Source organism: Paramisgurnus dabryanus, chromosome 5 (assembly GCF_030506205.2).
Source record: "Paramisgurnus dabryanus chromosome 5, PD_genome_1.1, whole genome shotgun sequence".
Lineage (NCBI taxonomy): Eukaryota > Metazoa > Chordata > Actinopteri > Cypriniformes > Cobitidae > Paramisgurnus > Paramisgurnus dabryanus.
Genome location: NC_133341.1, coordinates 47,274,226 through 47,298,061, shown reverse-complemented (window position 1 = coordinate 47,298,061; position 23,836 = coordinate 47,274,226). Strand labels below are relative to the sequence as shown.

Sequence of the window (23,836 nt, the reverse complement as noted above, 5' to 3'; positions counted from 1 at the left end):
GAATAGTCTACTCATTTTCAATATTAAAATATGTTATTACCTTAACTAAGAACTGTTGAATCATCTGTGTGTGTGCACGTAAGCGCTGGAGCGCGCTGCGACGCTACGATAGCATTTAGCTTAGCCCCATTCATTCAATGCTGCCATTTAGAGATAAAGTTAGAAGTGACCAAACACATCAACGTTTTTCCTATTTAAGACGAGTAGTTATACGAGCAAGTTTGGTGGTACAAAATAAAACGTAGCGCTTTTCTAAGCGGATTTAAAAGAGGAACTATATTTTATGGCGTAATAGCACTTTTGGGAGTACTTCGACTCGCCTGAAAAGTCCGCTCCCCTTCTCACTCTCATAATGGGAGAGGGAGGGTGTTACTGCGCCAAGTCGAAGTACTCCCAAAAGTGCTATTATGCCATAAAATATAGTTACTCTTTTAAATCCGCTTAGAAAAGCGCTATGTTTTATTTTGTACCACCAAACTTGCTCGTATAACTACTCGTCTTAAATAGGAAAAACGTTGATGTGTTTGGTCACTTCTAACTTTATCTCTAAATGGTACCATTGAATGAATGGGGCTAAGCTAAATGCTATCGTAACGTCGCAGCGCGCTCCAGCGCTTACGTGCACACACACAGATGATAGAGGGATGATTCAACAGTTCTTAGTTAAGGTAATAACATATTTTAATATTGAAAATGAGTAGACTATTCCTTTAATGAATGAATTTTAATGAATTACGGTGAAATGCTGTCACATCCAAAAGCCAGAGGGCGCTATCGTGCAGAAACTCCATTTGTGCCACAAAAGAAATACCATTACAAACGCTATTCCAAGAAAAAAATTAAATAATATTTACATCGCTGTTCTTCAAATTGTTTCAGGAATTTTCATTATATTAAAGAATATTTTAACTGATTGTGTTTGACAATTGTTGCTTTATTAAATGCATGTTATAAACGACTCAAACTCAGTGATTTTAGATTGATAAGGACTTCCTACTGATCACTGAGCCAAAGTACATGCACAAGCTGTGCATGAAACACAAAATCAGAGCCTTGCGATTAAGAATCGATTTCAGACAGATATTTTTAATAGGGAACGCGATTTATCGTTACAGCCCTAATTGACATGCTTCAGAAAATCTGCTTAAAGGATGCAGTAGGTAAAGTTAACATTGCTAAAATGCTCATCATCATGTAAACAATACTTGCAATATAAAATGGTCCTTAAATTCATTATTATCTTCATGCAATATTTAATTAAATATGGTTGGTTTTAAGGAGAAAATTGTGACCTGCAGTTGCTTTCATGAGATTCAGCCTTAAAATATGCCACACACTTTACTTAAGACTGCCTCTCCCTCACATGCAATAACTCAATCTAGAATCTCTATTCTGTATCTCTACAGTACAAGGCATATGTAATTTCTTTTACACTAATCACATGCAAAGCAATATAGTAACAACTGCAAAGGCGCATGCTGGGAAAAGGGATTATAGGACAAAATATCTACAAACACTACAGTGCACAGTACATCAGAGGAAGCTATACAGATTCGGTTCACAAGCATAACATGTATTAGAATAAAACAGGAGGTGCCAAAAAGAGCAAGCTGTTGTACAGCCAATTAGCACAATTGCTGAGACCATCCTATTGGTCACATTCTTTGGTTTGTTAATGAGATCAGTGCAGTGTCACCTGAAACAAATGGATGTGGTCAGCACACACGTGGGACCCCATAAAGAGGAACAGTGAGGCCTTTAGCACTGAGGTTCACTGCGTGTACATATTTATATCTAATGTTTTTCAAGCCTAGTTTCATACAAACCTCGTCAGAGCAGACCAATGTCACAGACTGTGTTACAGGTAAAGGGAGATTTCAGGGTGGAAGGTGATGTATTACGGCACTGGCTAACCAGCACTTACGCAGAGATGCTTGTGTTTTATTCAAATGAACTTTTGCCATAAGTCACTCTCTATTGTGCTTTAACATGCTCCTCCACAATCATAGGAAAGGGTGATGGAGAGGTGGGGAAAAAGGCAGAGTTACAGTACATACTAAGGTACCTATTGGGATGAGATGAAGGCAGCATGAACTGGAATTCCACTATGCAGGTGTTATCTTTCAGCTGACGGTGCTGCACGCTGTTTAGTTCATAAGCGATGTAAGCTCTACGAACATACACCTGAGGAGAGAAAGAAAGAGTCACAGCACAAAAGGTTATAGATTTGAACACAGTAAACACACATACTGATAATAAACTGTATACCTTGAAAGACCATGTAAGTTGCTTTGGATAAATTCGTAAATGTAAACGCATAAATGTAATCCCCAAGATATTAAAGGTACACTCCAAATTTTTTTATATCTACTCATTTTCTCGCTCCCCTAGAGTTAAACATTTGATTTTCACCGTTGTGGAATCCATTCAGCCGATCTCCGGGTCTGGTGCTAGCACTTTTAGCATAGCTTAGCATAATCCATTGAATCGAATTAGACCATTAGCATCACGCTCAAAAATGACCAAAAAGTTAAAATATTTTTCCTATTTAAAACTTGACTCTTCTGTAGTTACATTGTGTATAAGATCGACGGAAAATAAAAGTTGGGGCCGATATGGCTAGGAACAATACTAATGGCCCTATAAATTCCACGATCATGGAATCACGGACGGAATCACAGAATTGGCAAATTAACACGGAATCTAGTGTTAACACGGAATTTGACATATTTTTTATAAAATTCTGTCTTTGTGTGGGAGAAGAACGTATGTCTGGGGGAAATGCAGACCGGTGGAAGCAAATCTGGGCGACACACCCCCTCCCGTCATTTCAGACCCCCTCCAAAACACTGAAACCATGACGAAGCGGCTCTCCACGACTCTGCTTTTGTCAGCAAAAAAATTAAGAAATTCAACGCTAAGCCCTCAGTTTGAGCAGTTCCCACATGACTTTTATGTGACTGGAGGACTGTTATTTTGTAAGTTTTGTCAACATTCCGTTTACTGGGAGCACATTGATACATTCACTCTCTCATCCACGTCTCTCTCACGTTCACGCGCTCTCACATCTGTCCGAAGTCCGAACACAAATCCTCAAGTTTTTGTTCAGTTGTATGCGTTTCAAGCAAGCTGAGGCAAACTGTCCCTGGCGTTTAAAATATAATCTTCTGCATCGTGGCGCTGCGCGCTCATGTTGACCAAAGTCAGATCAGTAAGTAATAATCCTGTGTATGTTTATAAAGTTATATGCATTTCAAGTGATTGTGTTTAAAATATGGATCGCGTTCCACTGGACCGATGTGTTTAAGGCACTTCTGAAGGCACCACTGCTTTGTCACGTGTAGCCTTCTGCAACAACACTAAACAAAGCATTGAATTGAGTAAAATGTTTGTGTGTGTGTGTTTCAAACAGGGAGTGTCAAAAAAATGTTACCTCAATAAATTTAAGGTCATTCCTGTTGTATTTTTGTACATTTTGATCATTAACATTAAAGGCACACTCTTTATGACTAAAATAACAGTAAAGGGTAAAAAAATTGGCAAAATTAAAACCGACAAAACGGAATATGGGAAAAAATAAAACGGAATTTGGGAAGAAATAAAACAGATTTTATAAGGCCCTATATACACCATTCCGACGTAATAATCAAGGACTTTGCTGCGTACCATGGCTGCAGCAGGCGCAGTGATATTAATTTTAATTTCCATTGGTCTTAGTACACAATGTACTTCAGAAGAGTCAAGTTTTAAATTGGAAAAATATCTAAACTCTTTGGTCATTTTTGGGCGCGATGCTAATGGGCTAATCATATTCAATGGATTATGCTTAGCTATGCTAAAAGTGGTACCACCTGACCCGGAGATCGGCTGAATGGATTCCAAAACATTAATATCAAATGTTTAACTCTATGGGAGCTGGAAAATTTGCCATTTCCAAAAAAAGTGTCCCTTTAAAGATTTCCCTGTGAAATACTGTATACAAATAACATATGCTACAGTCTTACCTCAAGAGCAGCCATCCTCACCACCTGATTACTGTGGTAAAAGAAATTTGGCAGCACATCAAAGATGGATGTCTCTGAAAGAATCAATTTCTAAAAAATAAAAAATAAAAGATATAAATATAAAAAAACATTAAACAATTGTGAGCCCACATACATGCTTATTATTATTCTGCCAAACAACTCTCTTTATGAGTTTTGTTTGTAAGGAAAAGGAAAGTCATTAGCTCCAAAATAAGGGTAAATGAGAGTAAAAAAATCATTTTCAACTATTCCTTTTAAGTAACATGACACTGCAATCACAAGTTCTTTGAAAGCAAACCAATATCCATGGAGTCCTACCTGCAGGTTCTCAATGCAGAACTGATGTCCATACATGTCAATGGCAGACAGAAAGATGGATTCCACTTGATTGTGTCGCAACTCATATGAAGGGAGGTGAGAGGCAATGAGAACCTGTGAGAAATTAAAGCTTTGATTCCTCACACAAATAACATTAACTTCCATGAATAACTTTTCTTAAGGAGGCATTTTTATAAAAAAATATTTCATGACTGATTTGAAAAGCTCTCCATGGCCATACATTTCTTTAATGCCCACACTCGCAGTGCAATCTGGCCTTATGTGCACTGTTACCTTTTGGACAATAATATAAAAGGAAGCATAATTTCGCTGTCAACTATTTTATGTGTTCATACTAGTGGTGTGCCAGTGACACCGTAAAAGGTTTTCTTGGTAGGCATCCCACAATGTTTTGAAGTCCCCTTAGTATCTTTCAATAGCAGGGGACTATTTTCAGGCACTGCGTAATATCATTGCACCTCCTGCAGCCTTGTTATAGCAGAAACTTTTAATTTTCTGTCGGTCTTGTAACCCGGAGATGGGCTAAATGGATTCCAAAATGCAAAAAATCAAATGTTTAACTCTAGGGGAGCTGGAAAATGATCATATTTAAAAAAAAAGTGGAGTGACCTTAAGTCTACAGTAGGCTTGCCGCGATAGTCGGTGAAACTGTGATTACCGATAATTCAGCCTCTCACCGGTTAGATCCCTTGCCCACCGCGACACCGTCTTTCACCATCGTTTTGATATTTTTGTGGAATTAAATCATTTAGTTTCGTTAGAGAGAGCAAACACACTAACAACTGAATATGTCTGCTGCCTGAATTCAGCGGAGCTGAACGCGCATAACGTCACAGAGTAGCAGGTGTCAGATTTCATTTATTTCTGTCAGAGTTTGCGAGGCGAGCTGACTGACCAGAGGATGGCAGAAGCCACGTACTTACTCGTTTTTGTTATAATGTACATATATGATGTTTAATATAAGAAAGATCGTTTTGTTGTTGTGTTTTCATCAAGAAAAATAATAAACCCATCATTCAAGTAGCGCTTTATGGAGAAGTAGCCGGTTGCTCTGCTTGGGACAGGCGGGTTCTGTGAGAATTACCTGCGCACATTAACTCAAGCACTTAATTAAACCAGCTGTTGCACTCGCATTGCACGCAAATTCATACGTGATTTAACGCAGCTTACACAAGCACTGCATTTAAACAGTTGCGTAATTCAAAAGTGAAAGTTAAATGTTCACTTCTGCATGCGCATTTATAAGCCCCTCCCACTCGGTGATACCGGGATCACCGGGTTTGTGACACGGCGATTAACCGGTGGGAAAATTCTGTTACCGCGGAAACCCTAGTCTACAGTAAAACTTGTTCTCAGTGTGCGAGTGTGTGCGGTGGTCTAACCTGGCGTGCACGCAGAGCCACTTTGGCATTTGTGGTCTTGCTAAGTTGTGTGAGTTCTGTGAGGATGGCCATGAGCTCATCTGTCAGGGTGGGGTCTCGACCACACAGCTGATCCTACAGATACGTGAAAACATTTCAATTACATTACAAATAGTCTTTACTGTGCTGATGTTTACACACAAGGCTCTATGAATGACAATTAAACAAAACATTAACTCAGTCTGGTTGAGAGTGACTGTACTCACAATCAGCATGGTAACCAGGGAATTCTTCTTTGTTACTTTTGCGTGAGAGAAGATGTAGTTGAGCACATTGGACATGTCCCCTTTGTTTTCCTCTCGTAGTGCAAATACACACTTGTCATAGTGACCTGAAGAATGCAAAGAAGCACAAACATGAACACACACACACACAGAATGAAAAATTAAATGATTAATGACGATAATTTACTTGTGCTTTTAAGAGATATTTGCTTTGGGCATACATACATACATAAATATATACATATAAATGACATAAACAGACAAACAAACACAAAAATCACCCAGTAATTCCATATACATAAGAATTCATTTTGGGGAACATGGTCATCTTATCATGGTCATCATATCATCTTTTTGTGTACAAAATAGTTCCTATAGCAGTTAGAGTTCTCAACGGGTCGGGCCGGCCCGGGTTCGGGTAAAAAATATAAGCAAATGAGTCGGGTCGGGTCGGACCTTGGGCTTAATTTTTTACGTTTCGTGAAAAAAAATATTAATCATTACTGCTGTTCACCATAAAGAAAGTCTGGTCTGGCTGCTGCGTGCATCACAGAGAGGGGCGGGGGATAGCAATAAGCTCCGGCGCGGATCAGCAAGGGATCCAGACCGGAGCTGCCGGCTTCAGAGCGGATCTGTTGCGGATCCGCCCCGGAGCTTATTGCTATCACTGCGTGCCTGCCTGTTGTCTGGAGAAGAAGAGATGGAGAAAAGTAAACTTGCCGCAGGTGAATTCACCGTTGCTTACTACTACAGGAGGAAAAGCCGCTGGCTGGGTACATGTTTGAGTTCTTTTTATTTATTATTGTGTGATTTTATTTAAGGCATATTTATATAGCCTATATTTAAAGTTTATTGTTTCAGTTGTTTGTATTGTTAAAAGGCGTGAACATTAAAGCTTGATTTGAATTCCCGTCTGCTGGTCATGATAATAGCCTACGTGTATGAGAAAAAAAAAGGCAGGGGGGGTCGGGCCGCGGGTCAGGTTCGGACAGATAATTCATATTGATGTGTCGGATTACATCGGGTCCGGGCTTTAAAAGCCACGGGCCGGGTCGGGTTGTAATTTTCAGGCCCGTTGAGAACTCTAATAGCAGTTATATCTAGACCAGATGAGTGTAGTTTGAAAGGTTTATAAATCACATATTAAAGGTATAATTCGATACCAAAAAATTAACACCTTTTCTGTATGTTTTAGCAGATACGCAATAACCAATATAGCTAAACTAAGAAACTAAATGCTGTAGCTCTCAAATATTTATTAAATGCTTCAGGCTTTAGGGTTGGCACAATGATTAAATGATTGTCTGATCGTAATTGTTTGACCTTATCGCGATGATTTCAGATCACCCCAATGATTGCACATCTCTCTAAAAAACACAAGGGGGTGCTGCAGCGCCTGTATAAATGAGTCTGTATCAGATAGTTAACCTTGCAAAATATTTAATTAAATAATCAAAACAATGTGTGAAAACTTTTTCATGAACAAACAAAAATTATGAGAATTAAATGTCAAAGCCCTAAAACAAGCAATTAATTGTCATAATCATACAATTTATGAGACAATTAACCAAATTTCATAATCGTGACAGCCCTATCAGACTTAAAACACCTTCTTTAATTTAATTGTTTTCAGATAGTTTTACATCTGACATATGTGAAAACAAAACATGATTTTGTGAGCATACAGTTTTGTCACTGTGTGATATCTTTTACAATCTTTGTCTATCCTTGTTGTTCCTCTAATCTTATGAGTTAATTTATCTATGTGAATTTTCTCTTATAGCTTCTGTTTTCATAAATATTTGCAAGCCTCTGCCTTTTTCCACCTTTAGTGGATTTCGCAATTTAATCCATCAGAATGAACTAAAACGTTACACTGCCACCAAGTGGTCACATGAGAATGATCTATCAGCAATCTTGAAAATTGAAGCCATATAAAGTCTTACCATGTTGAAACTGAACTTCCACTCTTAAGTATTGCCTGAGAAGGTCCATCACTACTGCCTTCATATGACCTCTGATGCCACTGCGGTACCTGGGAACATTAACACACCATGTATAACTGGCTCTTGTGTGCATTTTGTGTACATGTGTGAGATTATTAGGCTGTCTAAATGCATTGCTTACTTCTGAACCAGCTGTACAATGCTCTGTGTGTTCATGAAGAAGACCTCTCGTTCTGACTTCCTGTTTAGTGTGGCAGCATGACTGTCCAGGATATTGGCGATCTGAGATGAAAATTTGAGCACATTTATGAACGACTGTAAAGAACTCTGTTCCAAACATAGTAGACAAAACGTTGTGCAGCATGTTTACTAACAACACAAACGGTGGTACTCTCATAATATTATTTCTTTCACTCGTATTTAAACGAAGACCCATAGACCATCCCCTTCAAAGTAATCAAGATAGAAGCGGTTGAAAGAGGCAAAATTAAAACATCAGGTGTAAACAAGAATCAGTCTCTCTTGTCCACTTGTGATCCGATCGCCCAAAATGTATATCTTAATTCCAAGTATAAACAGCCTCATAGTTTCATGGCTTAAAAAAAGCACACAAAGGGGCAAGCACCTGTTGGCTAGGAAACTGGCAGAGGACAGAGGTGATGTTACTGGCATACTGAGCCATTTCCTTCTTGATGGCCTTTTCAACTCCAGGAGGAATTCGTCCTGAAACACTCGTCATGATGTCCTGAAGCTCCAGCAGAGGCAAAGATGGATCCCTCAAAGTCTTCATCAAACGCTCCACCCATTCCTTTAGCTTAAACAACAGGAGTGAATTTATTGTAGAATACTAATAAAATTGAGCATGCCATGAACTGTTGTCTTAAAGAGTATGCAAAAGCAAACTGCAATCTGAGCACTAGGAAACATAAACACTAATCAAAATATGACGTATACAAAACTACCGCCCCAGTGTAGGGAAAGGGGACCGTTCCAACGTTGTTATGTGAAATGATACTAATTAAATGTCTTTGTGTCAGTTTATTGTTTAAAATGAACTGGGTACCAAACAAGGTATGAGAGTCTTATTTGGCAAAACGATTGTCATTTTCGTCAAAAAATATAAAAAATATGCACTTTTAAACCACAACTTCTCGCCTTGCACTATCCGTGTGACACAATGAAACGCACATTGGCAAACCATTTTTAAACAATAAACTGACAAAAAGACATTAATTAGTATAATTTCACATATAACAATGTTGGAAGTGACCTCTTTCTCCACACTTGTAAACACTGGGGCGGTAGTTTTGCATACGTCATGCGTGACCTTTCGACGTGCTTACACATTATGAGAAACTGGGGTATGCAATATTAAGACAAACTATTCATGAGCATGCATTGATTCATTTCACGTTGTTCGGACCAAATCATAAGCTGCTGCAACCAACCAAGAAAGTTGGTAACACCAGTGCAACTTTAAGAGCATTTTTGATCAAATATTTCTGGCAAAAAATTGCACTTTGTGTAAATGGGCCTATAATGTATGAGCTTTGTGGTTACAGGTGTTTGATCAGGGCAGGGATGTAGGGTGAGAACAGTTTTTTTCCTCACCCTGGTGCTGAAGAAGGGTTCTGGAAGACAGTAGCCATTCATAATGTGCACCAGATGATCCAGAGTGCTGTGAAAGACTCGATGAAGCTTCTCTCCTCTCAGCGCCACAGACTGAACACTGGGCAGCATTCCTGTATACAGCTCTGCCTAAAACGGACACAATCATATTTAAACACTAAACCACATCACCTTACTATACATCACATCCAAGCAACACATAACAAGGAACGGTAGTATGCGAGTGTACCTGCTGTACTCTGCTTGGGTCATCCAGCTGTAGTTTTCCAATGACACAGCCCGGCTCCAGCACTGCACCTGCTCGCTTCACATAGTGAATACAGCCAGACCCTGAGGCTGTTAGGGTCATCACCATCTTCATCACCTTCATGACAACAAAACAAGAAAATCACAAGCAAAATAGTTTTTTTGGTCTCTCTAATCTAAAGACTTGTGGTTTGAAGTCTGAGGCCAATTTCGAATATACCTCTATTTCTGCATAACACTGTCCAGAAAACACGTGTCCACCATCTTCCACGGTGTATGAGATGAGTTTACCAGCAGATGGAGAGCGCAAAAGTGATGGGTCGTTCTCCTTCTCAAACACACATGTCTTGTTACCGATGATGATACGATACCTAGAGATAAACAAAAATGCATGCCTAAATAATGGCAACTGACCAGATTACAAGAAAAAAACTGCCTCTAAACTGCCTTTGTCTCATTACTCTCCAATGTGTATTTACCTGTCCACTTCCTCCTTCATGTATGTGGTATAGCTGCTGCCATCATAAGAGAGCAACAGACCCCCATCACTCAGCCGATGAACATCCACCTCAGCTGAAGAATTATTCATTATGACCACATACGAGTTAGGAGACTGTCTCGTCACCTTCAGAACATATTTGGTTCCTTCATATATCAGCTCCACATCCACAGTGTTTAACAGGGTGTGTGCAGGTAAGACCTGACCTCTGCAGACACAAGTAATTTGGTAACGACCATATTAAACAAACTAATCACAAGTGTTTTTTCATCATAATGAATTTAAAAATAAATAAATTATGAAACAGAAGAGCTAGGAAAATAAGAAGCAATTGACTACATTGACTTTTATACCTCTCCAATGAGTGCAGGAAGTTGGACACACTGTTCCTGAGGTTAACATCAGCGACATGAAGAGCTCCGCTGACTACTCCTAACATGGTGTCAGGGCGCTCGGCCTGCACACAGTTACACACACAAACACACAGGCATTCAATAAAGAAAATGTATCTTTCATATTGTGGAATGTCACAAATGAAGTAACTGATGTGGTCAAATGGCAACTTATAAAAAAAAGTTTCTTTTGGATACACACAAAATCTCATTATGTCATTGTAATGTAAATGTCACTGTTTGACTGAGACATGATGTAAAATAAAATGGGTTTTGAGTCATGACTTCACCTGCATCTTCTCCGAGATGAGTCGGTCCAGCCATCCAGTGTCGATGCTGTTGTGCTGAAAGCTCTCAGTTTCCAGAAGCTTTATCAGATACTCCACTGTAGTCCTAAAGTCTCCTCTGATGGACAGCTCTTTTAGGGCCACCACCATGTTTCTATAATAACATACACGATTTTGTAGATAATAAAGCTTGAATTGTGAACTTTTATTGTGAACTTTAAGTTTCTTACTCTGCACAATGTCTTTTTAAGTCTAAATGTTTTAATTATATTATTTAACATATAATATCACTTAAAGAGCACCTATGGTCCGATTCATGATTTTACATTTCCTTTGGTGTGTAAGTGTGTATTCGTACATGTTAACGATATGCAAACGGTACAAATCCCAAAGTAATCGATGATGCAAGTTCTCGTTTCCAACATAAATCTCTTTTCTTGGACTACAAAAAACACACAGATTGTAGGCAACAGTTTACTTCCTGTGCCGGTTGACGTGGAAACGACGGTCATTATCATAATTCCGCAAGCTTCTGACATACAGCCTGTAAACTAACTAACTAAACCATGATTCAAACATTTTGAGCAGTGCAGAGTACCGCTTGTTGTATGTTGTTGCTACGATCACAAATGAAAACATGGTTTTAATGTTTTAGTATCCTTTCCTGTTGCGTTCTGCTTAAGCCGCGCTGGCAAAGTTGATCGATTAATTTGGTCATCTACGTTTTCTGGATCAGATTTGGCTCATATTGATAAGGTAGTAAAGACGATATTAACTCCTGTCAGAATTGCATTGTGAGCTAATCTTCAAAACAAGGTGAGGAGCGTCACATTTCCAGCTGACGTCAGAGCTATTCAGGCCAATCACAACGTACTGGTAAGCTGGCCAATCGGAAGACACATCGCTTTTCAGAACGATGAGCTTTGTACAAAATCAAAGCATGTCAGGAAGACCGAGATTTATGGAGCAATAATTATGTGCGGTATGTGGAAAATAATGTGTTTTTTAAACCACAAACCATGCAAACACATTGTATTATACCAAATACACAACATGTGGCGAACACCTTACACAGATTTTTGGATGTGATGTGACTGGTCCCTTAAAAATGTAAATAAGTTATCAAACAAATATGGAACTAAGTAAATCAATTTGCAGGCCAAATTATGTTTTCTTTTTTGACAGTAGATGTGCGCTGCAGAGAAGGGGACGGTGGGGTGCAAATGGCCCGGGGGCCGGCAGTTTGAGACCCCTGGAGAAATTGTATACGTTTGATGTGTTTTGGTTATAATTATCACACTATGTAGACTTAAAAATGTTATTACCATATGATCATAGTACTTTTGCATCTCTTCATCAATAACATAGTATAAGCAGAAGGTACTCACGAAATGGCTTCTTCTCGGTTCTCTCCCCAGGAGAAGCAGTGGCCAAATTGAGAATCAGCAAATTCATGCAGGCCTCCAGCAGCTGCCACGCTAAAATAACCCCACACATTCTTATTACTGCGGAAATTGAGTTCCTGCACGGTACCTGAGCTGGGCTTAAAACCCTAATGAACACAGAAACATGTTATTGCCTGTGAAATGATGAATTAAATCATACTACAAGATATTTCAAGCAGTTCATTTTGCATACCTAACTGCACATGTTTTGTTCAAGGATGTGGTTTCAAAATAATCATTTTAGTTAATTCATGACCATTTTAGAATTATCCAGGTTGATTCTTCGCTACTGTACTATTTAAGCTGTTAAGTTTTTGCTAAATAAATAAATCCTTTTTTATTTCCATGGTATGACCCCTTTATACACACCTCATCTGGGTTCTCGCTGGTAATTCGAGCTGCAATGACATGTCCTCGTGGACAGGGGGTGGTAGAGAGTCCATCAAAGTCAATGGGACAGTCTCCCCATGGCTGCACCCCATACATCACTCTGATGTCTTTGATGCGATGAAGTGGGATACCCATAGCAATCTGAGGGGCAGACAACACAAACAGCTTGACTCTAAAAAAAAACATTACATGAAATTACAGTACTGTTTTAATCATAAGACTATTTTGTACCATGGTGATGCAAGTGCCATTAAAAAAATATTCAGCAAAGTATATGGTATATTACCATATGACATAACTGTACACCCAAAATAACATAATAATAGCCATTTTAATAGCCACCGTTCCCAAAAATATATGATTTTTTTGCATTTCCACGTTCATAAAATGTGAGTCTGCTAAAGTCCATGTTGTGGATGGCTGTCAAGATCATTGCAACTCCAATTGAAACTGGTGTCTAAGGTGATCTGAGTGGTTGTGGCAATAAAACACAGTCATGTATCTGCTAGTCTTTGATAAAGAGGTAATTTGGCAGAGTTAATTGTGCTATAGTGCTGTTAGGAATGTGAAGGTGATATTAAAATATAATCTAAGTTTTTTACTGTGTATTGGATGATTGCTAGGTGGATGCTAATTAGCTGATAACTAGTCAAAATTGCTAAAGAAACCAGCAGAACCAATACAAGTTTAATCGCTAAAAAACAACAACTTCCTTATTGTATAGTGCAACTCCCACTGCATCTCAACATTCATCTGCAGGAGTCTTTGTTTGTATGTTACATAAAAACATCATCCCCCTCCTACTCCCATCAGCACTATGGCACAGTGGCCTCAGCCAAATGGCCTATATAGCAAAGACAGTAGTCACATGACTCTTTCTTATTGTTCACTAGATGCTCTAGCAGTTACAGGGATTTGCATTAGCATTAGGCTGAGAATACGCTGTATTAGGCCACTGGACATTTTTAAAGTCAACTTAAGCTACTTTAACTGTTTTAAAGAAAATATTAAGATTAATATTTGTTACAAATTTACAGTAGTCATTACACCAATGTAATGACAAATATGTTTGCGCATAAAGATGCAAACATAAACTCATTTAAGTATAAACGTGCACTATCGGTGAGCATAAAGCGCATTACACTTTCAAGTTCAAGGTGGCAGTCTACAGAAATCCGTCGTAACGACTGAAAACTTTAAGCCATGATGAAAAGCAATTTTTCAAACTATCAGACGATGGTTTTAAAACAGCCGATTGTCGTGAGCGATATTTTCTTGTCAAATCAAAAGAAAACCAGTACATGCATTGAATTTGAGCTCTGTGTATAGAGTGTCAGAAAATGTAATCTTCAGAATTTAGTTAATTAAGTTAATTCAAGTTAATAAACCACCAAACTTTCGGTATCGGTAATAAAAATATATAGCTATGCATCTCTAGGCAACATCAAAATTTGAAATCTTAAAGGGGCACTCCACTTTTTTTATACGTTTATTGTCCAGCACCCCTAAAGTTAAACATTTGATTCTTATGGTTTGGAATCCATGCAGCTGATCTCCGGGCCTGGTGCTACCACTTTAACATAGCTTAGCACAATCCATAGAATCTGATTAGTCTATAACTAACTATACTCTCATTCTGGCGAAATAATAAAGGACTTTGCACCTGTAACATGGCTGTAGGAGGCGCAATGATATGACGTAGTGCACGAAAATAGTCTCCTGCTATTGAAAGATAAAAAGGGGAGTATTTTCGGGCAGTGCGTAATATCATAGCACCTCCTGCAGCCATGTTACGGCAGCAAAGTCCTTGATTATTACGCAAGAACGAGGGTATAGTTCCTAGAAAATTGCAACTTTTAATTTTCCGTCGGTCTTAGTACACGATGTAAATACAGAAAAATCAAGTTTTGAATAGGAAAAATATCAAAACTCTTTGGTTTTTTTTTTTAGGCACGATGCTAATGGACTAATCAGATTCTATGGATTGTGCTAAGCTATGCTAAAAGTGTTACCGCCAGACCCGGAGATCGGCTGAATGGATTCCAAAACGGTAAGAGTCCAATGTTAGGCTCAAAGGGAGCTGGAAAATTAGCATATTTTCAAAAAAAGTTGAGTGTCCCTTTAAGAGTTTGGAAAAAAACAAATGCATGTCCAGTAATATCCACACACAGACCTGCAGCTGGGCGGCAGGCAGATTGACATCAGCTACCATCTCAGTACATGGATGTTCCACTTGAAGACGAGGATTGAGCTCCAGGAAGTAAAAGCTGCCATCCTGACTGTACAGATATTCTACTGTACCAGCACTGACATAGCCCACCATCTTTGCCAGTTTTACTGCACACTGAAACAGACAAAAACACACTTAAGGACAATGCAAATAAGGTAATGAAATCTTTCATTAAGATAAAAAGACACTTTAGTGATCCCCTTTGGATCAATTCTGTAATGACACCAAACTTCTGTTAAATATTCATAAGTGCTTATGATAAACTTTAGTACCTTCTCCATATTTTCAAACACATCAGAGGTTGCGATAGTTGCTGGAGCTTCCTCAATGATCTTCTGGTGTCTGCGCTGGACAGAGCAGTCACGGCCGAACAGAGAAATGGCGTTACCATACTGATCAGCCAAGATCTGTACTTCTAGGTGGCGTGCATGTTTGGCCAAACGCATGACGAAGATGGGGGAGCCTGGAACCTCTGCTTGAACCTTGGTGAAACCAGCAGAAGTAAGTAGACTATGAGCAGATTGAATTAAACACTTTTACAGCAGCTATCTGGCTAAGTAAAGTGCCAGGTTCTCCAATGTAGGGGCAAAATTGTAACATGGAAGTTCTGGATTGCGATGAAGATGATCGCTGACCTGTCTGAAAAGATTGGGAAAGTCTTCCGCACAGTTGACCTTCCGGATACCTTTTCCTCCTCCGCCTTCAGAGGCCTTTATCATCACAGGGTAATCCACCTGCTCAGCTGCCTGTCAATAAAACACAGCATTTGAGATAAAGTAAGAGTGCAATATTGTCTTGTCACTGATAAGACGGGGGTATGAGCACACCATGTGTGGATTATAAGTACATAGTTTACCTTCATTCCAGCCTCTACATCTTGTATACAGCCCTGCTCATACAGCTCAGGAGGAACATTGATGATTCCTTTCTTCTGGTCATTCTCTGTCCAATCAACAGTCAGTCCTGTACAAACATACAGTCATGGTCAAACTTCACACCAAGAATATAGAGGACAGGACTCCTAGCTCAAGTAATTTTTTGTGATTTACTATTTTTTATGTTTTGTTTTTTTTTAAATATAATCATCTGATATAATGTAAAAAACATTAAGTGCCAGTTCCCTACAGCGATTGCGAACAGAACGCAGGAAAACAGAACGTGAATAGAGGGAGAGCATCTGAATCGCTAAAGCCCTTTTCACACAGACATTACGGAAAATACACGGAAAATGCATACGGGATTTGTCCGGGATTGTTTTTAAAACCCCCATTTTGAAGAGCTGAACCATAACTTCATTGTTGCGATGACACGCGCATGTGACACTACGGCATGCCCCTTACGACAATGTTTCTGCGTCTTGTTCACACAGAGGGCTTTCCGGGAATTTAATGGTAATGTTACTAGGTCCTCTTTATAAGAGCAATCCCAGAACATTTACGGAATGTGTTTGCGTTCACACAGAAGCCTGTCTGCCAATTTTACGTATATTTTTTGGGACCAAAGTGCTGTGTGAATCAGATTTTAACAGAGGGGTGTGTGGTGTGCTGCTTTTGGGCTTCCAGGGCCACATTTTAGGCTCTAACTAAACATATATGACTACAGGTGAAGGCAGCATCTTTTAAGTTGGTAATAAATATTGCATCTACTTTGACGTATGACGTACGGCATTATGTTATATGGTGGTGTAGCAGTGATGTCCCATTTCTTAGGGGATTATTTTTTTTAACCCTTCCCCTTTTCACTCTGTTTCAAGGGACAAGGGTTAAGGGGTAGGTGTATAAAATAGAATTGGAATTGGGCCTTAGACTGACCGGATCCACTCCAGGGTAGCGTAGGGATGCCAGCAGTCTGGGCCACAATCGAGGAGGCGATCTTGTCCCCAAGAGCCCACATGGCCTGACTAGGTGGACCTAATGAAAGATACAAACCAGTTAAAAAGAAATATCAACGTGTATGAATAATGTAGTCAAGACAGTGCTGCAAGGCTCTTTATAATATCCCAGTCTCACCCATGAATGCAATGCCATTCTTGTGTAGTAATTCTGGGAGTTTGGGGTTCTCTGAGGCATGACCCCAACCAGCCCACACAGCCTGCAGACAAAGGGGAGGTTCAAGCAAGACAAAGTGATTAATAAGGATCTATTAAATATACAGTGGATCAAAACTAATATTTTAGATAAAAAAAAACGGAAAAATCTGCAAACAAATAATGCTAAGGTGTCCTGGGTGGATGCTATCGTGAATGGTTGCAGGGGCCTTGCTATGAAGTTGCTATGGTGTTTCTTGGTAGTTACTAGGTACTTCCATGCTGGGTCCAGTTCACATAGATTTACCTGAACAGGAATCCGCTTTGCTATGTCCAAAATAAGTTCCACATTGGCATAGTTGTTGTTGTTTGTCCCTCCTGGCACTGGTACATAGTGATCAGCCATCTTAATGTACTCTGCAAACATATACATCTTTATAAAATATATCTGTTTAAATGAGTAAAGCTCACAGGCCAAGTCTATTGCCACACAAGAAAATTTAAGTGAAATTGAAGTGGTCCAAATAAAGTAAACTGACACAGTTTAAACAGTGTTTCCGCTATATACATTCAACCGTGGCGGCCCGCCACTCCTAAAACATCCCCGCCACGCCTGCCGTTGTGGATAGAAGGGATACAGCAAACGAAATCTCGTTGGATGAGCACTGTTTTATCCTAATCCTTTAACCAAACCCAACTCTAAACACAAAATTTCACACGATTGTAGGATGTATTTGTATCTAATTTAGCCAGAACCGCTGTTTTCATCCTAATAATCCTACCTCCAAATCTAATCCTTAACTTTTCGGCATTTGCTGTATCCCTTCTAGACAAAACCCACAGCGGCAGCTTGCAAAAAGCTACCGAAATGTCCGCTCTGCGAGACTGGCTGTCTAGAAATAAATTCCTTTTTGCGTTGTTTACTCATTTATAAATAAATCTCCTAAAATATCATAATTTCCTCCATGGGTTTAGTTTCATGCACAAATAGATTTAAATCAACAGAGGATTTATTATTAAATCAACAGAGGATTTATTTTTATTATTATTTGAGAAATAATAATAAAATAAATAAGCCTATACGAAATATGTTGCACTTCAATAATTATTAAATTGACTAAACGAATAAAAAAGTATTTGAGTTTCTGTTCTTTTTTTGTGACGCGCCCTAAAACCAAACCAGCAGAAAGCACGTCATGTTTTTAATGATTATAAATAAGCACAAGGTTTTCTCCTTATTGTGAGTTTACACAAATAAAAATACATCATTTGAAGTTTCGAATGTTGTTTTACTTTTATCTTTATGACTATACATTTAGGGTAATTTAAGCTGCAAGGTCATCACGCATATGATGTTCACCGGCGCAAATCTACACCAACACAGCGCAGGGCTGCGAGAAAAGACATTATTAAACTTTTGATTTAACATGTTACGAGTTTTTTGGACATTCATTTGGAATCACTGTACTCATATTATCAACTTATCTGGCCATTAGTTATTCAGTATAGGCTATAAGCGCAGCGCACTGCTGACCGCTCAGCTGTCAGTCAATCGTCTGTGCTTTAGATCGACACTCACAAAGTTTCACATTAAATGATAAGATATTTGTCCAAAAACAAAAGGCTAAATACTGAATACTACTTATATGCGACTGCAAGACATTAATAGTCGAATCTGTTTGTAAGGAAACTTACATTATTCCCGTGGAAGAGAAGAACGTTGGTAATAGAAACTTGAGGCAGACGGTGAGACTGTTTTATCTGTTTTCAGACGAAACGGCAGGGTCGGGGTACCCGCGGGTGAACCGCATAATATTTGATCTAACGGGTGTTATAGGGTATTCGCGTGTCATTTGTGTTGTAGATGCAGGTCGGGACTCAATAGACAAGAGTAAAATGCCGGTCTAACATCCAAGACCAAAATTCGACTCGTTTTTAAATGTCCCGTGCTTATTTGTGTTTAAGATCTGTCTGAAGACCGGTGTTGTGTCGAAGTCTGTTCCCCCTATGTTCCCCCTATTTTTCCCTTCAGTGTAGTGTTTTTATGGCGTTTTTATCACGTTATAGGTTTTATTATTTATATATTTAAAGTTTTAATGGCTACTGAGATGTATATGTGTGCATTTCTGTAATGTATCTGTATTGTTCTTAATGGTAAGTCAATTATTTTTACAGTATGAATCATATTATATGTATAATATTTATTTAATTATGTATGCAAACATTACATTTTTAAAACAACCAGTAAAGGGAAAAAAAAGAAAAAGACAGGCTATATTTTAAAAGAAATACCCTAATAGAAAACTGTCAAATGTATGAAATATTTAATAAATTGTATTATAAAATACATGATATTATGCCTTTTTAGTATAACCAATGAAAATCTTTAATCTTTCTAAATGTAACGTGATGAAAACGCTATAAAAGCACTACACGTAAGGGAAACATAGGGGGAACTGAGTTCGACACAATACCTGTAAAGGTTTATATTTAACTGCGCGATTTGCGGTGTGACCGGCTCGGGGTCACAGTCTTTATGTCAAATGGTACGGGTGTGAAATAATATTGCTGCTGATGTCGGATAACTGGTCGGTTGTTCTGTCAATCCTACCTGTTCAGCGGTGCGGATTATCAAACAGGACTGCATGACTTTGTAACAGCTCTGTACGCTAAACACGAGGACGAACTTGCAATGCACACTACATTAAAACTACAATGAAATATCCAAACTACGTACGTAGCTGTGTAACGTTTTTTTAAGAAAATACAGTTTAGATCAAACATAGAAAAGCAATATGCTATAAATATAAGGAAAAGTAAATGACAGCGTGAAAATTATAAAAAAATACATGTGAGTTTACTGTAGCCTATATTCTACATTAAAAAAAATGTTTACATTTATAATCATCATGGGCGCCCCCTGCCGCCACAGCTGAAAAAAATCCTAGAGGAAACACTGTTAAACCTTTACCTTAAACCTTTAAGCCAGCCTAGCACACCTTTTACTTGATTATACCATGATAAAGCCAGAGTTCAAGGAAGACCACTACTTTTTAACTCACCTGCATTGGCCTTGAGGTCCTCTGGGGTCACCATGACAACAAAGCGTATGGCTCGTTCGTTCCGAAACATTTCATAAGCCCAGCGCCGAATGGAGCGCATGCACTTGACTGCAGCAATTCCATTGTTGGCAATGAGAACCTGTCACAAATGTATTATATTTAATGATATTTATATCATATTCAACATGACTCCAACTGTAACAGAGAGCAATGATCTTACCTTCTCAATGACTTTGTTGCCACCAAAACGGGTGACAAATTCAGCAGGGGAAGCCACCGTGAAGTCTCGCTGCAGGTCGATGCGCCTGCGATCCCTGCCCTGCTTTACGAGGTGAAGTCCTGACATACTAGGCCTTGAGAAACACACGCACAACACAATCAATCACAATTCACAGTGCTACCTGAGAAACCAAAGAATACAAAGAAACTAACAAAGCAGAGCAGTTCAGTACATGACAAATGGTGACCACCAGCCTCTAACAATGAACAATTTCTTGTCTGTATATATTTAAACGTACAACAACATTGATGCTTGTGAACTGTATTTACACCAGCCATTTATTAATTTAGTTCAAATCTAAGAAATCTGTTCAAAGGTTTCTTTTTTACTTTTCTTCCTATGGTTTAAGTAATATGCTCCAGGGATTATGATGTGTCTAGCAGTATTTTGCAGAGAAACTATTACTACATTTTTTCTGGATAGCTGACATCACCTTTAAACAACTAAATTTTTGTTGTGTGTCTAAGCTTCTAAGTTTTCTGAGTACTGAAGTCAACCTGCAGACTGCAGAGGTTGACTTTAGAGAAATTTTGAAAATTGCAAAGTGTTGATAAAAATAATTTATCAATGTTAGAGATCCCCAACAATAAGAATGCATGTATGGCACTTCTCAAGTATCATGTGAACAGTATTTATTATGCATTTAATTCAAATAAGATTAAAACATTAAATCCAATTTACCTTTATATACCTTTTGGCAGTCTAATCAGTATAATTGACTGCTAAAAAATGACTGCTATAATTTTAACTCAAATTCACACTGGAAACGTAAAAACAATTGCATGACCCTCTTCTTAACCAACAATAGACGGATGGGGGTATGCGCACTCAGCCATGCTGTCTAATGCCCTACATCTGTCAATCTGGCATTACAGTAGTACAGTACACTAAGGCTACATTACATTATACTGTTGTATTATTTAGAACAATGGTTCTCAATCTTTTTCAGCGTGCGCCCCCCCCCCCCCCCTTGTGTACAGTGCATTCTTTTGCGCCCCCCAAAAAACAATTTTGTTCTAAAACATAACATTTTAATTAGAAAAAACATATTAAAGTATACAAAGTAGTGCTGTTGGTTAGTAGCCTTATTTTTTTAGATTTAATTACCGTACACAAATTTATGAAAAATTCATGTATTTTATAAAATGTGATAACTGACCAAAACTGGGGCCCCCCCTGGCACCATCTCGCGGCCCCCACTGATTTAGAAGCCATATGTTTTGTCCGCCTTTGCTGATTGCAGTGTACTGTACAAATGAAAACGTACAGTTCCCGGCTTACCGAAAAACTATTTGCACACTTTAGCTACATCTACACGCAAGTAAATGACCTTTTGCATGTCTTTTTGATTCAATGACATTAAAATGTGTGAATTATATTATCTACATATTCTTTGTATATTTTTATATTTTTGTATATTCATTTTTTTTGTATACTTTGTTTATTCAAAGTGCACTGTTAAATAAGGATTAAACGCAAACGAAAGGGAACTTGTTTTTCTGTATTACTGAACCATCAGACTTTGTACAGTATTATCGGTCCACATCCTTAACCATTGGATTACCGCTATTCCAGGGTTATCAAACAGATAATCCAGCTTTCAATCCAACTCAAAACTGTCTTGAGCAGGTTTTACTCACATACTCTTCCCAGTTGTGACATGTCTGGGGTGAAACCCTGTTCAGAATGAACAAAAAGCGGCCCAACGCTGGCAGTTAATAGCAGTAGAAGCAAACACAAAGAGGAGCTATGTCCAGATTTTCACACAGCACAGCAATGAACCCAGATGAACCCAGATTTGGCCAGTATCCACAAGCCAGCAAATTACAGTAAATTGTCCACAAATGGGCAAAAAAGAGATTTCCTTGAGCTAGGGTCACTTCAGATTTTTTTTAAATCTTATAGATTTTCAAAATGTGAGAGACCACAAAAATGATGAAAAAAAATCGATTTAACACGTTTGTTCCTATGTGTGGTCACGAAAGCACTACAGCCCTGCAAGCACGTCGGGGCCCGACAGGCTAAGCCCATTTGGGCCGGGCTCGGGCCTTTTTTCTTTTTTTACAGACCAGGCTCGGGTCGGGCTCGGGCTTATTTTAGCGTCTCTCCTCATTGTGTGTGTGTGTTTGCGTGTGTAGCAGAGACAGCGCGCATCTGAGGCTATGTTTACATTAAACTATGTCCTTTAAAACGTTCCTTTTGCTACGTTTACGCCTTTCATTTACACACCACCGCTTTCATCCCTCATAATCGGATTCATTCGCAAAAGCTGCAGACCCTGTTTTAGTTTGAGAACTCAGACATTGCGCTGCAGTGTAAATGAACGTAGATGGAGTCTTATGTAAACGAACAGCTCATGGTAATGTGACAGCGCATTATATTCAAAGTAAAAATTATTTTTATTTAGGTAAATGGAGGTTTGCAACGGAGGTTTTGCCAAAAATAGTAAACATCTACCAACCAGCTATTATAAACGCTATATCAGATTGTTTTATGTATCCTTATAGATAATGTCTGTTTTATATTTATGTTTGAGTATTGTTGGGTTTGAATATTGTTGTAATGTTGTTTATGTTTTGTTTAAATTTAGTTAGCTTAATACGAAAGATAGACCGTAATTTTAAACGCCATATAGGGCGCCATACACTTTTAAAAATTAACGTCATACTATTTTTTATTTATTAATTGCACACTGAACAGCGACAGGTAAGGGAAGGGAAGTTATTTAGTGCTTTCTGAAGAATGCGGTCAGTTCGTACAAAAATTTTCAAATGGACTATAAGATCATAAATATGAACTGTGAACAATGAGCTATTAAAACTCCCTTCATTAAAGCAATAAGCATTTCTGTAGGCTAAAGCTATACTTCACCTCTTATTATGTTTGAGAACGCGCGTCCGAGAGAGAGAGAGCGCGCATCAAAGAGCGCGCGCGTCAGAGAGAGAGCTTAAAAGTAATTGATACTGGTCTCGGGTCAGGTCGGGTTCGGGCTGAAAAAAATTGCAGGCATTGTCGGGCTGGGGTCGGGTAGGGCTGGAGTTTTAAGCCCGTGCAGGGCTCTAGAAAGCACACCACGCACAATTATATTAACTTCACAAACAGCGAGTCTCAGCTGAAAACAGTAAATCTCAAGAAGATCATCTCTCATTAATCACATACAATGAGCCCAATCTTTGTGACTACACGGACGGTCCATCGCAAGACATAAGCCCAACGCGCTGTTGTACTAGCTGCTTTATTTGCACGTTCCTGCCATCGTTTACTAAAGCTGTTTGGGACCGAGACACGGCTGCAGAGTCTCACACACACAGCTACTTGCCCAAAAATAAAAATATTTCAAATTTGTACTCTTTTTCTTTTTCCATGAAACACAAGATTTTAAAGGGGTGATAAAA

The 23,836-nt window shown here is 38.7% G+C and overlaps 1 protein-coding gene across 7 annotated transcripts in view; it reads right to left on the bottom strand.

Annotated features, from left to right (window-relative positions):
• acaca (acetyl-CoA carboxylase alpha) overlaps positions 1-23,836 on the bottom strand; it is a 56,085-nt gene that overhangs the window by 28,666 nt on the left and 3,583 nt on the right. For all 7 annotated transcript variants that reach the window (XM_065284510.2, XM_065284512.2, XM_065284513.2 and 4 more), the window contains exons 3-27: positions 20,382-20,514; positions 20,162-20,300; positions 17,407-17,516; positions 17,083-17,164; positions 16,885-16,983; positions 15,930-16,036; positions 15,709-15,819; positions 15,346-15,555; positions 15,017-15,187; positions 12,823-12,984; positions 12,397-12,560; positions 11,012-11,162; positions 10,683-10,786; positions 10,310-10,537; positions 10,051-10,201; positions 9,814-9,948; positions 9,567-9,713; positions 8,581-8,769; positions 8,137-8,237; positions 7,956-8,044; positions 5,992-6,116; positions 5,747-5,860; positions 4,344-4,457; positions 4,005-4,094; positions 2,066-2,184 (exon numbers count right to left, since the gene is read on the bottom strand). In XM_065284510.2, the coding sequence (XP_065140582.1) occupies positions 2,066-2,184; positions 4,005-4,094; positions 4,344-4,457; positions 5,747-5,860; positions 5,992-6,116; positions 7,956-8,044; positions 8,137-8,237; positions 8,581-8,769; positions 9,567-9,713; positions 9,814-9,948; positions 10,051-10,201; positions 10,310-10,537; positions 10,683-10,786; positions 11,012-11,162; positions 12,397-12,560; positions 12,823-12,984; positions 15,017-15,187; positions 15,346-15,555; positions 15,709-15,819; positions 15,930-16,036; positions 16,885-16,983; positions 17,083-17,164; positions 17,407-17,516; positions 20,162-20,300; positions 20,382-20,514 (3,345 nt within the window). The remainder of the gene's footprint in view (positions 1-2,065; positions 2,185-4,004; positions 4,095-4,343; positions 4,458-5,746; positions 5,861-5,991; positions 6,117-7,955; positions 8,045-8,136; positions 8,238-8,580; positions 8,770-9,566; positions 9,714-9,813; positions 9,949-10,050; positions 10,202-10,309; positions 10,538-10,682; positions 10,787-11,011; positions 11,163-12,396; positions 12,561-12,822; positions 12,985-15,016; positions 15,188-15,345; positions 15,556-15,708; positions 15,820-15,929; positions 16,037-16,884; positions 16,984-17,082; positions 17,165-17,406; positions 17,517-20,161; positions 20,301-20,381; positions 20,515-23,836) is intronic.